The 15,403-nt window shown below is 41.1% G+C and overlaps 1 protein-coding gene across 2 annotated transcripts in view; it reads left to right on the forward strand.

Annotated features, from left to right (window-relative positions):
• Window positions 1-15,403, forward strand: part of Abca13 (ATP binding cassette subfamily A member 13) — a 399,663-nt gene that overhangs the window by 148,975 nt on the left and 235,285 nt on the right. For both annotated transcript variants that reach the window (XM_050141226.1, XM_050141225.1), the window contains exons 32-33: window positions 11,589-11,703; window positions 12,943-13,272. In XM_050141226.1, coding sequence (XP_049997183.1) covers window positions 11,589-11,703; window positions 12,943-13,272 — 445 coding nt within the window. The remainder of the gene's footprint in view (window positions 1-11,588; window positions 11,704-12,942; window positions 13,273-15,403) is intronic.

A 15,403-nucleotide genomic window follows, 5' to 3' on the forward strand; every position in this document is an offset into this window, starting at 1 on the left:
AGGTTCTTCTGGTTTTGCACATGAAGCAAACAACCATCACTGAAGAGGCTGTGAGCTAAACACAAATTCAACACGTGTTGAATCTCACTGGAGATGGAGAACGTGGTAGATATTAGAAGTGGCCCGATAGCCTTTGTCCTAAAATAGTCAGATTAATGCAACAGATCTTTTAGATTAAAAAGGGTTTATTTACCTAACCACACCTGGCTACTGGGCTCTGCTCTTTCAAACAACTTTCAACAACTGGTTTTTTTTCACCATAAATGCAATCTTTTGTGCTATTTTTTTAAAAAAATTATTGAAAAATTTTCTTGTAAAATAGTTTCATTATGTTTTCCCCTTCCCTAATTCCTCCCAAATATTTCTCACCTTCTTACCCACAAAACTTCGTGTTCTGTCTCTCTTTAAAACAAAGAAAGACTAAAATAAAAACAAGAAATACACAATACACACACAAATAATTCCCACAAAACCACAAAATGGATCAAAATAAACAAAAGGCCAATAAGACAAAATAAAACAAAAACCAAAATCCAAAAAAACCTAAACAAAGCAAAATGAGGCAAAAAGTCTACAAAAATATTATGTAATTCTTTTTGTGTTGGTCAAGTGCTCTTGGCCACAGTAGCCTACCCTGAAACATGGTTAATACACCCCGTGAGACTCCTCTAGAGAAATCTGGTTTTTCTGTTGCCAGTGAGTACGGACTTCACATAGCTTCATAGTTACGGTTGGAGGCATATGTATGTTTCTCCATCCCCTCTGACTCTTAACAATCTTTCTGCTTCCTCTTCTGCACAGACCCCTGGACCTGGAGTGAAGGGCCTTGATAGAGACATCTCGTTGAGAACTGAGTGCTTCAGTGATCTATGTTTATAGCAGTATTTTATTAGTATTTTCCTTTAGCAGAATCATGGCAGTGGCTATAATAACAGCTTGGCTATAGCTTGTGATGTAGTTTTCCCCTGAAGCCTATGACCTATTTGGTCTCAGATTTTGGCCACTTTAGCAGTCTCAGATACGGTTTCCATCTCATGGAGTGGGTCTTAAATACGATCAGAAAGTGGGTGATTACTCCTACAACAGTTGTGGCAATATTGTACCAGTGTATTTTACAGACAGGTTTCTTTTGGAGGTTACAGGTTTATAGCTGGGAAATACCGATGATTATCTTTCCCCTCTGGTAGCATGCAGAGTATCTTCCAGTACCGTGAATGTTAGCCAATAAGGGTAAATCTTCTGGTTAGGCACAAGCTCAGCTTCTTCATATTTGATGAAATATGAAGATTTTGATATTAGATTTGTTAGTGTTGTTCAGCAGTAGGGCCTTACTATCAAGCTTATTCCTATTGTGAAGAACAGCCAACAGCCTTGGCTACAGCCTGTGATACCTGAAGAGTTCCACAGTGCCACTTTGGTGAATGACTCAACATGTAACCCATTCCTGGCACTGGAGGTTGGCATAAGATATCTAGTCAGAGTATGGTCGTGTCTATGTTTTGGTGACTCCATTTAGATTTCTTTCATCTATGTATATATTTAGGAAGGGTCTACCATAGTAGGCTTCCGTATGGCTCTTCAAGTGGTTTTCCAGTATCATCTGTCCTCCCCATATCCCCTCTTTCACCCGTCTCTCCCGTCTACCGCTCCATTTAATCCTCATGGTATACATTTCCCTTTGTCTCTTCATAACAATATATTTTATTTAATCCTCTTATCCCTTCCCATCTCCTAACCTCTGTGGTCATTCAGATTGCAGCACACATATTGGAGGTTTGAAATCTAACACCCATTAATAAGAGGAAATATACAATATTTGTCTTTTGTGGTCTGAGTTAACTCTTTCAGAGTGGTTTCTTTATAACTCCATCCATTCACCTATGACTTTCATATTTTTATTTTTTTAAGAACTGGATAATATTCTATTGTGTAATTACACCACATTTACATTATCCACTGGTTGGCTGTTTTCAGTTTCTGGCTTTTATGAATAGAGCAGCAGTGAACATGAATGAACAAGTAAGTATCACGGTAGTAAATGCACAGTACTTGGGATTTATGCTCAAGAGTGGTATAGCTGGATCTTAAGGCAGATCAAGTTCCAGATTCTGAGGAACTGCTGTACTGATTACCATAGTGGTTGTATAAGTCTGAGCTCCCACCAGCAGTGAGCAAGTGTTCCCCTTTCCCCGAGTCCTCACCAGCATGACCTGTCATTTGTTTCATTGATCTTGACCATTCTGACTGGGGTTAAATGAAATCTCAAAGTAGTTTTAATTTGCATGTCTTTGATAGCTAAGGATGTTGAACATGTCTTTGAGTGTTTCTCAGCTGCTTGAGTTTCACCCTTTGAGAACTTTCTGATTAGTTCGGTGTGAGACTCAATGTATGGATTTAGCTGTAGTGGTGCTTCTTTTATGAACTTGGGGTACCTTTGTGTTTGGTGCATAAATGTTTAGAACTGCAGTATCCTCTTGGTGGATTTATTTTTCTGTCGATTCATGTGCATGTAGTGTCCTTCCCCACTCCTGATTAGTTTTGGTTTGAGGTCTATTTTGTTAGATATTAAAATGGCTATACCTGCTCGCTTCTTGGGGTTGTTTACTTGGAATACCGTTTTCTATTCTTCTGCCCTCAGATGATGTTCATCCTTGCTGCTGAGGTATGCTTTCTGCATGCAGCAGAAAGATGGATCCTGTTTTTTTTTTTTTAATCAAATCTCTTAGTCTAGGTATTTTTTAGTAGAGAATTTAGACCATTGGAATTGAGAGCTAACGATGAGCAGTGTTTATTTATTCCTGTTATTTGTTGTTATAGTGTGGGTTCCTTCCCATGATTTTGATTTACTGTTCTGGGATTATTTATTCTTTTGTCTTCTTGGGTGTGGTTAACCTCTTCTTCTTAAAGGTTTCCTTCCACTGTCATCTACAGAACTGGATTGGTAGATAGGAATTGCTTAAATTGGTTTTAAATTTGTGGAATATTTTTATTTTTCTCTTGATTGGCCTGATAATTTTGCTTGGTGTTGTAGTCTGGGCTGGTGTCTGTGGTCTTTCAGAATTTTAGAACGTCTGTCCAGGGCCTACTGGCTTTCACATTCTCTCTTGAGAAGACAGGTATTATTCTAATGGCCTTGCCTTTATATGTTTGTCTGTTTTCCCTGTAGCTTTTAATCTCCTTTCTTTGTTCTGTACATTTAATGTTTTGATTATTATGCATTATGGGGAATTTCTTTTCTTGTCCTTCTTATTTGGTCTTGTATCTTTATAGGAGCTTATTTCTTTAGATTAGGAAAACTTCCTTCTTTGATGAAAAGTATTTTCTGTGACTTTGGCCCTGATTTCCTTTTCTTCCTCTATCCCTATTATTTGTAGACTTGGTCTTTTCATAATGTCCCAGATTTCCTGAATGGTATTTATTTATTTACTTATTTACTTATTTTTGTTTAACATTTTCTTTGATGAGTTATCTCTTCTACCTTGTCTTCAACACAGGAGATTCTCTTTTCCGTGTCTTATAATCTATTGATCAGGTGTATCTCTGAAGGTTTTTTTGGTTTATTTGTTTGTTTGTTTTTTTGTTTTGTTTTGGCATCCTAACCAATAAAACCCCTTTTCATTTCCAGTTTTATTTTACTCTGGGTTTTCTTTAATGATTCTCTTCTTTGTTAAATTCTACTTTCATGTCTCAAATTGTTTTCATCATATCTTTCAACTGTGTTTTCACAGACTTTATTAAAGAATTTATTCATATTCTCTTTAAGGTCCTTGAACATATTCGTAATTACTGTTTTGATATCCTTGTCTTGTTTTTCAGCTTTGCTGCATATCTTGGGGTCTGCTACAATAGGGTTAATAGCTTGTGGTGGAGGCATATTATTTTGACCATTCACGTTTGTGGTGGTGTGTTAGGATCTAAGCATCTGGAATTATGTTTGAGGTATTTCTTCCTGTTGATACATATTCTTGTCTTAGCTGGGTCGGTGTTCTGTCACTTTCTGGATCCTAGGCAAGTACGATGGCTGTATGGGTTCCTGATAGAGAGTACATCTTCGGGTCTGGGTGTCACAAAGGAATGGACATAGACTGGGGGGAAAGGTTGAAATGGGCTGTGGGAAATATCTCAGAGGGCAGGGTCTATACAAAGGGCTGATATCCCCAGGTAATAGAGGTAGGAGGAGAGGCTCCTGCGATCAGGCTGCTGTAGGGCTAAGGACCAATTTGGAGAGACGATAATGGAGGGCAGAAAGGATAATGAAAATTACCTACCCGAGATCAAGTTCAGTGTGGCCATCAGGTGACTCAGATGATGCTTAAGTGTCAAAACGTCAGTTAGAGGCAACTAGCACATGCTACCCTTTGTTATCTTGGCACACAAACACATCGCCTTTAAACGAGAACCTTTTATTCCTTGTCCTCAAGATTTCACGTTAATATCGCCTTTAAATGAGAACCTTTTATTCCTTGTCCTCAAGATTTCACGTTAATATCATAATACAAAACAGTACAATTTTTTAAATTCCTAATTTTAAATAAGAAGTCCCTAAATTCTTCAGTACTTTGAAAGTCCAAGGTCTCTTAAGTGTGGGCTTCAGTAATTAAAACAAAAACCCTATTATTCTACATAGGAAGTCCCAGAAACACAATTGGATCCAAGCAACCCCCAAATCTCAGTTTAAGTCTAGATTCTGTAGCTGAACGTTCAACAACTGCCCAACATCACACATTTTATAGTCTTTGAGCTCCAAAAAAGCTTTGGAAGTTCCATCCACAGACCATATAGCTTATATTACCTGTCCTCTTAAAATGCCACACGGTCCTGGAATTTCCAACACCATGGGGTTTCCTTGGCAACTAAGATTGCACCTTTACCAAAGGCCTCTTCTGGCATTTTCGGAGAGACTGATGCTCCGTCACGTAGCACCAAGCCTTAGCTGCTCACCCAGAATCCTCCATCCCTTCAGAGCCACCATGACCTGGGTGACTCTCACGTGCTATTTACTGCATCCATCCCCCTGTGAGCTTGAAATGCAACCCATCTCCACGCACTGACACTTTCGCAGTGAAGCTCATGTTTCACCTGAATGGCAATGACCTCTTACTATGTCCAGCTACCTTTTCAGCCCTCGCCGGCCAGCACCCTGCTGTCCCGACAGAGCACATGCACTTTTCTAGTGCACTTTATTCTTTCTGGTGGCCGCATGGATACGTTCATCTCTCTTTTCAGTGTGGAGGATTCCTCATGTACTTTCTTTGGTGTTGGCTTGATGGTTATGACTTTCTTTAGTTTGTGTTTATCATGGAGAACTTTCCTTGCCCATTCAGTTACAAAGGGTGGCCTTCTAGATACAGTAATTTCTGGTACTTTCTTTTGTGGCTTGGAAGCTGTTCTGTGTCTTCCTGGCTATTGAAATTTTTGTTGGAAGACCTACTGTTATTCTAAAGAGCATGCCTTCGTCCATGACGTAGTGCTTTGTTCTTGCAACTTTTTATGCTCTTTCTTTGTGTGTTAACTGTAAAATGAAGTACAGAGGCTCTTCTCTGGTCTGGTCTGTGTGGTATTCTAAATGTCCCCACTCTCTGGGCACATTCTCTTTCTCTAAGCTTGTGAAATGTCCTGCTATTTTATTATTGACTATATTTTCCATATCTTTAGCTTACTTCTTCTATGAAATGATTCATAAATTTTATCTTTTAGTTGAATCCCATAAATCTTATTTTTGTGTTTATATTTTCTTACTATCTTTATTGTTGTCTTTAGGATCTAATGTCCATTTTTCTATTGCTGAGGCTTTCTACTGAGGCTTTATTTGACTCATTGATGTCTTCATTTCTCAAACCTGAATTGATTTTCTTCAGAATTTTTGCCTTTTCTATTGAATTATTCATATTGTATATTGTCTCTCTCATTTCATTAAACTATTTATCTGCCTTTTCTTTGGATTCATTACAGAGTTTATTCATGTCATCATTTATTTCACTGATTTTATATTTTTAAGTATTTTTTAGTTTTACATATGTGTGTGTGTGTGTGTGTATCTGTATGGTGGCATGTGTGTGAGTGGATTCTACAAACAGAATCCAGAAAAGGGTGTCAGAGCTCCAGACATGGGGTTACAGGTAGTTTTGAACCACTCAACATGGCTAGTAAGAACTGAACTTGGGTTCCCCTCTTTAACATGAGGGCCAGGGTCTAACCCAGGGCATCAGGCTTGGTGGCAGTGCTTTCACCTGCTGAGTCATCTTACCTGGTCCCCTTCTGAAGTACTCTTTCATCCCAACTAGTCACCTCCTTACTTTCATGACTTTTTTTTTCCACTGAATTTAATTAGGATTACCTGTCCAAGCATGGGTAAGGGAATGCTCACTTTAAGCATGGGCAACTCACCAATGGCTATCTCAAAAAGAAAGTAGCCCTTCCCTCCCCTGGTAACCTCCCCTGGGAAAGGTGGGATTGTGTGGATGCTGCAGTCATGGTGGAATGTTGAAGGCCCGATTTTGTACTGACATTGTCGTATGCACCAAAGGGACATGTTCTTGATTGGAAAGGCTGTGTGAGGATGAATGGCGGCGTTACACAGCAACCCTTTTATATTCTTTTTGTCTTACAATCTTTCTTATGTTTCGTACATTTTTTTGGTCTCCTCTTCAAAGATGGGCCTTGGATGAGTACACAGCATAACTTATTCTCTGCACACTGACTCAATATAAGTCTCTGCATTAGCCGTTCTCCACCGCAGAGGTATCTCCACTCAAGAATGAGAGCAGTGCTAATGATCAATGGGTAAAAACATAGATAGTTGAAGGCACCTTGGCAGGATCATTTAGTAAGACAACCAGAGTAGGTTCCCCTGAGGGTCTGCGAGCTCTCCATCAGCAGGGTATTGCCTTAGAGTACAGATCATGCATGTTTTCCCATTGAGAAGGCCTTAAATCCAACCAGAAAGTAGTTGTTACCCTTAAAGCAGTCATGCCACTATTGTGCCAGTAGGCACACTTTGCCTGGCATATTAGTCTTGTAGCATGGGAAGTTCGCAGCTGGGGGAGTCCATGGTTGAGTTTTCTCCAGTAGCAGCTTACATAGCATATTCAGGCATAATGGAGGTTAGCCAGCTGGGAGAGAGCTTCCAGCTCAGGTCTGCAGGCTGTTGACAAGCATTGCACTCGTGTGCCTTAGACCTTGTCATCATTAAAGCACTTGTCTCTGTTCATTCCTCCTTTGGGGCATCTTTGGTAATTAGATTCCTTGTTTAGCACCAGCATACGGAAGACAATTCCATACCCCACTATGGCAGAGACCAGATGGCATGGGACTCTCTGTAGTTGTGACTCAGTTTGTCCCTTTTAACTAGAGGGATACTTCCCGCAAACTAGCTCTCGTCCTACAGCCCTTTGACGCTTGCCCTGGCTTCCAGGTAATCACTAGGCGAGATCTTTGTCACTAGGCTTGCCTGACTAGTGACTCAATAGGAACCCTTTTAAATGGCTTGCCATGCTCTGGTCAAATGCTGCAAGTGTAGTAAAGTTTTCCCAGCATTCAGGTGCTACACAGAGAGCAGGATTATTTGCTGCTTCAACTGCAAACCTGTTCAGTGATGAGTCCACTGTTCACTGTGGTTTTTGAGTCTCTTGTTTTTCCTTTGGTCTCCAGTCCCTCTGATGTTTGTAATTGTTTTGTTCCTTGTGGGGCCTCTCCCCAGCTGACTCCTGCTCTCTAAATTCTCTGGTCCTCATATAGTGTTTGCTTTCTGAGGCTCCCTGGCTTTCACTTGGTTACTGACTTTTGCCCTTGTGCTTACTCCTGACAGATAGCTGAAACCTCTTGAACAGACTCATTCTGTTCTACTCTCTTGAGTTTCCTCTCCTTCCTTGCTTTTGGGCCTTAAGTACTTTTCTGCCTTCACCAGCCTCAGAGGATGGCTGCCCTCCAACCACGCAGTTCTATTTCCCTAGATTCTAGCAGTTGTGTTTATGTGTCCTCTGCGCTTCACCTCCCCCATGAACCCTAGCATCGAGTTGATCTCTGAGCAGTCTAGTATAATGTTCTACAAAGCACACGAGACCTTTAAATGTACAGATTTCAATGTTTTGACTCCTTAGCTTTCTGAAGTCACTGCTTTCCACCACTATTTTTTTCTTCTCTTGGGACTTCTATCATGAATTTCTTCTTCCTGTGTCTTCATTCATAGAATCTCACTAATCATTCAAAGTTCTCCATTGCTGTTTTTTTAGATGTCTTTTCTAGGTGTCATCCATCTCCATGTGTGCTCCACGTAGAATCAAATTTCTTCGCATAGTTTCAGATTCACCGTCATGAAAGTTATATTTTTTTTCCATCTATTCCTTTCCAAGTTCTTGGTGCTCAGATGGTTTTCAGTCTTGGGATCTTGTCATTCTCATGCCTCTCCGTTCTAACAACTCACTGTTCACAGGTTCTTAGGCAGGCTTTACCTTCTGATTACTTTACAATAAATGCATCCACCATTTTGATCTGTTCCATGTCACCATGTTTTTACTACGTGTTCTTCCTTTACTAGTAATCATGCAATCTCAATGATCTCTTTGCTTCTTGGGTAGCTGTTGTGCTAGGTTTTTGTTGCTTTGATTGTTACCTCTCTAGAACAAACTGGGATTCCTGGGTGGGCATCTGAAGGCTGTCCAGTTGGTATGTGGAGAAGATGACATTAAGTGCCACACAACTAACTGGGAAGCTTTCAGTTTTAGCAAACTTTTCTGCAGCCTTTTAACGAAGCGCTTCCTATTCTGTTTCCCTGAAACAGGTCCTAGCAGTTTCCTGGCTACTACTCTCCACTTAATGTGCAGCTTGACTCCCATTTACCGTGCGCCGTTGTGCATATTTTCTCTTGAGAGAGTGCTCTTGAAGATGCGCGGATGGTCTTCAAAGGACAAGCTTTGCTTTTGAAATTTTTCTTATCTACTTAGCATGGAAGAGTCTTATGTAAATGTGACAGGCTTTGGCCTGTTTTTCTCATGCTTGAATGTCTTTTTCAAGCCTTTAACAAAATTTAAATGTACATTTTTTCTCCCTCTCATATTGATTTTTGGAGTAGTTCCCAGGAGCAGATAAAAAGTCATGTCTTACAATCTCCATTTTTAAAACTCAATCTCCTTTCTCTTATATGGCTTTGGTTAGCCACTGTCTAAGGTATTTCATATGCTGGAGGCACTAAGACAATTCCTTTAAGATCTCAGGATGCCGTTATTCTGAATCTCTCTTAGATTCTCTATAATAAAAATTCCATGACTCACACGACACAGAGCATGGAATCTTGAGAAGTGTGACTTTATGGGGTTAGCTGAGTATACTTGGTTAGTATTTATATGTCACCACCTTCAGTGCTGTTAGGCAAAAATGAAGAGGTTTATGAACAAACAAACATTTTCACCTCTCCCCCATTAAATGGATTCAACATAGGTTATTTTCTACTCTTGGGACCCAGAAGTATCGTTTGTGTGTGTGTATGCATGTGTGTGCCAAATTGTGTTAGTCTTAGAGAAGAGATAATGATTGTTTACTGTGCATATAGAAATATCCATGGCACATGCCGATCTACCTATTACAAATGCTGCAGAAATAATAATTACCTTCACCCCAAAGACCACAAAACTGAAGAATCTGGAGCCCTCTGTTCTGTGCAGCTAAATGCTGTCACTGGGTATACCCCTAACTGTTTACATTACACACTTGCTGCTTAGCATGTAAATTACTAGGTGTAATCTAAAAACACCAGGAAACTCATGACCTCAGGAGCTCAGAGCGGTTGCTTTATGTAGCCAAGTGACTAAGAAGAGAGATTAATCCCTCTTCTTGCATGTTCATTGATACATTTACTAACAAGTCTGTGGCTTCTTCCTGTAGCAGGCCTTTTTCAAGAGCAAAGGCTGAGACCCATAATGCCACATTCTCCTGTGTGAAGAACTTTTTGTTTTTAAAGATTTATTTATTTATTATGTATACATCATTCTGTCTTCATGGATGTCTGCACACCAGAAGAAGGGACCAGATCTCATTACAGATGGTTGTGAGCCACCATGTGGTTGCTGGGAATTGAACTCAGGACCTTTGGAAGAGAAGCCAGTGCTCTTAACCTCTGAGCCATCTCTCCAGCCCCCAGGGTCAACATTAGTGACCCCTTTGTCTCTTGTTTAGATGGCTTCATAGCAGCTATGGTCTCTCTCTCTCTCTCTCTCTCTCTCTCTCTCTCTCTCTCATCCTCTCTACATGTTTTCTTGTTCCATCGTGTTCTTTCTCTGTTACCTTTCCTGATCTCAAGACTTGGTTGCATTTCTTCTTTTCATTAACTAAAGTTCAAAGGTGACTTTGATGTGTAAAACTCCCCCCATCATCTGGCCAGGCTGGGGCTCTGACTGTGTCTCTCCAGTCACGAACCCTTGCCAGCTCTCAAGGCCAGCCCTTGCACTGCTGGTTCTTCCTGTCATCCTGCAGTTCCCCTTCTGACTCACTTCTTTCCTGTATATGCTTTTGCTCAAGTGTGTCTCTATTGCTATCTCTTCTTAGCCCTGTCTGCATGGCATCCTTTCTCACAACTTTTGCTTCCCCTCCCTGTATTTACTACTGCCTGACTGCATGTGACAGACTCCTGCTCGGTGACTGTTTTATCCCTCCTGGCCCCCTAAGATGGTATTCTTCATGGCAGGATCTTTTATGTTTGGTTCATGCAAGTATCACAGATGAGGTGATACTGCTCGTGTGTTAAGCTGGTCTTTGTTCATATGCAATTACATTGTGAGTTTTGAGCTCACCCTGGGGTAGAAGACAGAGGGCCTGGAAGTCACCCCATGGTTCACATGGAAATGTCCATATAAGAAGGCAGGTAGGGAGAAGTTGTTCGTTAAGGTATCTGAAAAGTTACCCAGCAGTGGTGGAGAGCAAGAAGTTATTCTGGAAGCTGACAAAAGAGAGTGAAGGTGTGATCACTATTATCAAGCAAGGTTGAGACGTCACAGAGAGAAAAATTATACTTCTGTTGGATTTGGGATACATCTGTTATCAATGTCCCCACTGTGCTTTAGAAATGGAACCCAGTTAGAATATGTGGGAAAATAGAAAGGCCAGTTAGAGTGATGGAAATCTACAAGTTAGGGAAATGGGAGGGTGTGAGACATTAATTTGTCAATTTCTACGTATTTTGTAAATGATTATCTATGATCAATTGTTGGTATTGATTAAAAATATGTAGTGGTCCCAGTTAGCTGGGAAGAATTATAGTCATGAGTCAGTGGCCTGTTTCATATCTCCGACCTGCTCTATCTCAATCAGGTGTCAGAGGTCAGACCATGGCTACCCGAGGCACCTTGAGCCCCATGTCTTTGGCATGGTACCCTTTGTCCACACTTGTAATCAGGATGCCAATTGTAGCTGCAATGCCTTGTTACAGGTCTTGTGAGATACTGCTTCTTAAAGTGACTTGTTATGTGAAAAAAAAAAAAACAAAATTGGATAGAGGTGTAGACTTTGTCATATTCTTGCTACTGAGTCAATTCACCTTGCTTGCCCCTGACCTCACTGGCCCTTGGATACTGATTGAATTAATTATACCCTGACAGGTTCCTGAACAATGTTGGCTTCTTTTTCCCCCTGATTATGATGTTGACTTGGATGGTGTCTGTGGCCAGCATGGTCCGGAAGCTGGTTTATGAGCGGGAGATCCAGATAGAAGAGGTAAATGGCATCATAGGAGAGAATTTGGGGAGTGATCCTCTAAGTAGATCACCCAGACTCTCTGTGTGTTCTTCCTTCCTTTGCTGAAGTCCTTCTTAGACTCTAGCTTAGTCTTCCTCCCAGGAACATTGTTTGCTATTGGAGTGAAAAGGGTTGTCAGAAAATGACAGATACTTCTTATTGAGACAAAAGGAAATCCAGCCAGCAGCAAGTGTAGAAGATTAGAAGGACAAAGTCACTGTTTCTCATTGGCAATTTTTTTTTAAAACATCACTTTCCACCTTCATTTCTGGGTCAGATTTATGAAAAGAATTCTAATATTTTTATACTGATATTATTAAAATTTAAAAATGTCAGACAACTTTGTTGGTAAGAGCATCCGGTGACGATGTGACAGCCTGCTCCTCCTCACAGGAGAGTGAAGGCAAGTAACAATGGGCATTCATTGATTGATTACTGAACAGTCACTGAAATGCAGGAACCACGTGATCAGCTATCACCACTCTACACATCATTTGCCTGTTTACATCCATCTACTGAGGGATATCTGTGTTCCTCCTCTAAGTGGGTTTGATCTATGAGCACAGAGGCCCTGAGACAGAAGGTTCCAACTGCTGTATTCTCTAATGTACTTACTAAGTGGCCAGCAAGGGACCATACCTCAGAGCTACTTAACTTCCTTTCAGATGAAGCCAGGCCCGTTCCCTGAAATCTCACCACGTGGTGTATGAACAAATGGTAGGTTAGTGGAGAAGTTAATTTTATCAATTATTTTGTACGCTGCTCACTATAGCCCATGTAAAGGCCATCTCAGCCAGGGAGATCATCTCATTTTCCTGCTTCATCACCATTTGTCTTCATTAAACAAAGCTGGTCCAAACAGACAGGAAAACCAAAGCTAAGAGAAACACAACAAATCCACCCCAACAGAAAGCATAATGGAACTGCGGCAACCAAGCCTACAGTATAAGACATTTCTTCACACCTGTCCTGCCATGGTTCTTACCGGTGACTTCATGTGTGGCTTCAGTTTTCTCACCATGAACACAGAGAATAGCCAGTCTGTCAGGTCTCTGGGAACTCACCGTAGAAGGAAGTGACCTTCTCAATGCCTTGTCCAGGGCTGCACGGGAAAACTCAATGGTTCACTTTCCCACTGGCGTTCCTCTCACTCATGACCCCATCTGCCTTTACTCAAGTGTCTACTGCAGTGATAACCACAGCTCCTTCTTTTCACAGTACATGCGGATGATGGGACTGCATCCGGCCATCCACTTCCTGTCCTGGTTCCTGGAGAACATGGCCACGCTAGCTCTGAGCAGTGCGGCTCTGGCTGTCATTCTGAAGATGAGTGGCATCTTCATGCACAGTGACGCTTTTATCATTTTTCTTTTCTTGCTGGATTTTGGGGTATCCGCTGTCATGCTGAGCTACTTCTTGAGTGTGTTTTTCAACCAAGCTAATACAGCGGCCCTGTGTACCAGCCTGGGCTACATGATCAGCTTCCTGCCATATGTGGTTCTGCTAGTCCTACACAACCAACTCAGCTTCACCATTCAGAGTCTTCTGGTGAGTGAGACACTGTGCAGAAATGCAAAGTAAAACCAATGGGTACCCTCTTATCATAACATACCGTCAGCCTGCCAGTCTGTCTCGTTCTGGCTTACATGGAGCATCTGAGGTCTCTACTCTATATTCTGCCCACAGATACAAGACCACAGTGGTGGTTCATTGACTTGCAGTAATGTAGTGGCAGGCCATTAAGAATTGTCAGTTTTCTGTAATGGGGTTTCTCCGAGGATTCTGGGAAGTCAGCATCCTCCTGAAGGAAACATATAACTCTGGATTCTCTTTGTTTCATGCATGGAGAGAAATAGATTTCTGAAGCTATTTTGGAAGTTAAAAATAAGCATTTTTCTTGAAGCATCATGAGTTACGTCACATTAAGTGGAAAGATCTCTCCGTTAGCGATGTCAGAATCACTCATCTATCTGAAATATATGCCTCGAGAAAGAGTGTGAAAGCTTTCAAGTCGGCAGTATAAAATATACAGGCGGTGGCAACAGATTCTTTCTTGACTGTTGACTGGTGGGCACTGTGTCTGACACCTAGTAGGAAATCGCCCAGTATGGTAAACACATATCAGATCACAGAGCTAGAGTTGTATCTATACCAGATTATAACCCCTCTTCCAGGGGGTCAGTCAGTGTCCTGAAATAACAATCTGTTTGGAGGTCTGGCCAGAATCACTTTGAGGAAGACTTAGGGAAATTTCAGGCCCATGGATTTCTAGAGTATTTGGAAACATACAATTGGCCAATGTGTAGAAAACAATAGACCATCTGGTGACCTGTCCTCTGTAGATATACTTGCAAGGCAATGTCTAAGGCTCAGGAAACATTGGGCAAGAGGAGGTGGAAATATTTTAAGAACCAGAGGCACGGGAAGTCTACTGCGAGATGGTACACTCTATATATGACAGGGAAGCTTGTAATTGTTGGGATAGATATTTCAGTCCTGCAGTTTGACATTGAAGTGTGGCAGAACGTTCTGGTAATTCCTGTTCTTCTTGAATTTTGGTGGTGACCTCAGACTTAGATCTTCCATGATAAATTAGCTGTTGTCAAATTAATTCTTCATGTTTTGATATGAAGGTGAGACTTTGATGAGGAAAAAAAGTTTATTAAAAATGACAAACATGCCAGTTCCCGGGAAGCAGAGGCAAGTGGATTCCTGAGTTTAGAGGCCAGTCTACATAGGGACTTCTAGGCTACCCAGAGCTACCTAGGGAGACTTTGTCTCAATGGAGGTGAACAGAATCCCCAGGGATAACAGCTGAGCTTGTCCTTTGGCCTCAACATGAACACAGATACAAGTACATGTCCCCTCATTTCTGGAAACAGGATCGCCATTTTCAGATTGAGGTCGAGGTAAGAGCCAGTGGCTGGCTGCTTTGCTTTTCTGGTCTTCAGTCTCTGAGCTTTTACTAATCATGCTTCTGAAGCTATGCTGTGAAGTAGTGTCCTCTGCGTATGACAGGGAAGCTGCACTGAAACAATATGGTCACCTAAACAAGACATGAGAAATGACACCAGCAGTTGACATGATCAGGTAGCTGGAGGACATCTCACAAGGCTCCGCCCTAGGTGAAGAATGACAGGCAACTAATGACAGCTGAGAGAGAGAAGGAGTTCTCCACTAATAGGTTATCTGGTCCCAACCAGTCAGCCATAAACAGATACACAGATACATATCTGAGCGACTCTAAATGGACTCACTAAGATATATATATATAAGACTCACTTATATATATATAAGATATATATATATATCACATATATATGAACGTGCTTGCTTATGTGTGTGTAACAATAATTAAAAATGAGTTCATGAATTTTAAAGGGACTTAGGGGAGCTCAGGAAAAGTTGGACGGGAGAAAGAGAGGGTGGAAATTATGCAAATATGAAATTCTCAAAAAACACTGTAAAGACCTTTAAAAAAATCCTCTTTCCAACAAGGAATTCCTGAAAGATGAGTGTGTCACTCATTCCCGGGGTAGAGAATACCTTCTGTGTTCATCTAGAGCTTTCTAGCAAATGCATCTTTAACAAGTCTAATTAATTCCTCTAACTTCAGTGAAGTGACAATTCCATATTGTATTTGTCCCCCTTTCTTCTGGCACTGGAAATTGAATCTATC

This window comes from Alexandromys fortis, unplaced genomic scaffold (assembly GCF_014885135.2).
Source record: "Alexandromys fortis isolate MF-2015 unplaced genomic scaffold, M_Fortis_MF-2015_v1.1 scaffold_7, whole genome shotgun sequence".
Classification (NCBI taxonomy): Eukaryota; Metazoa; Chordata; class Mammalia; order Rodentia; family Cricetidae; genus Alexandromys; species Alexandromys fortis.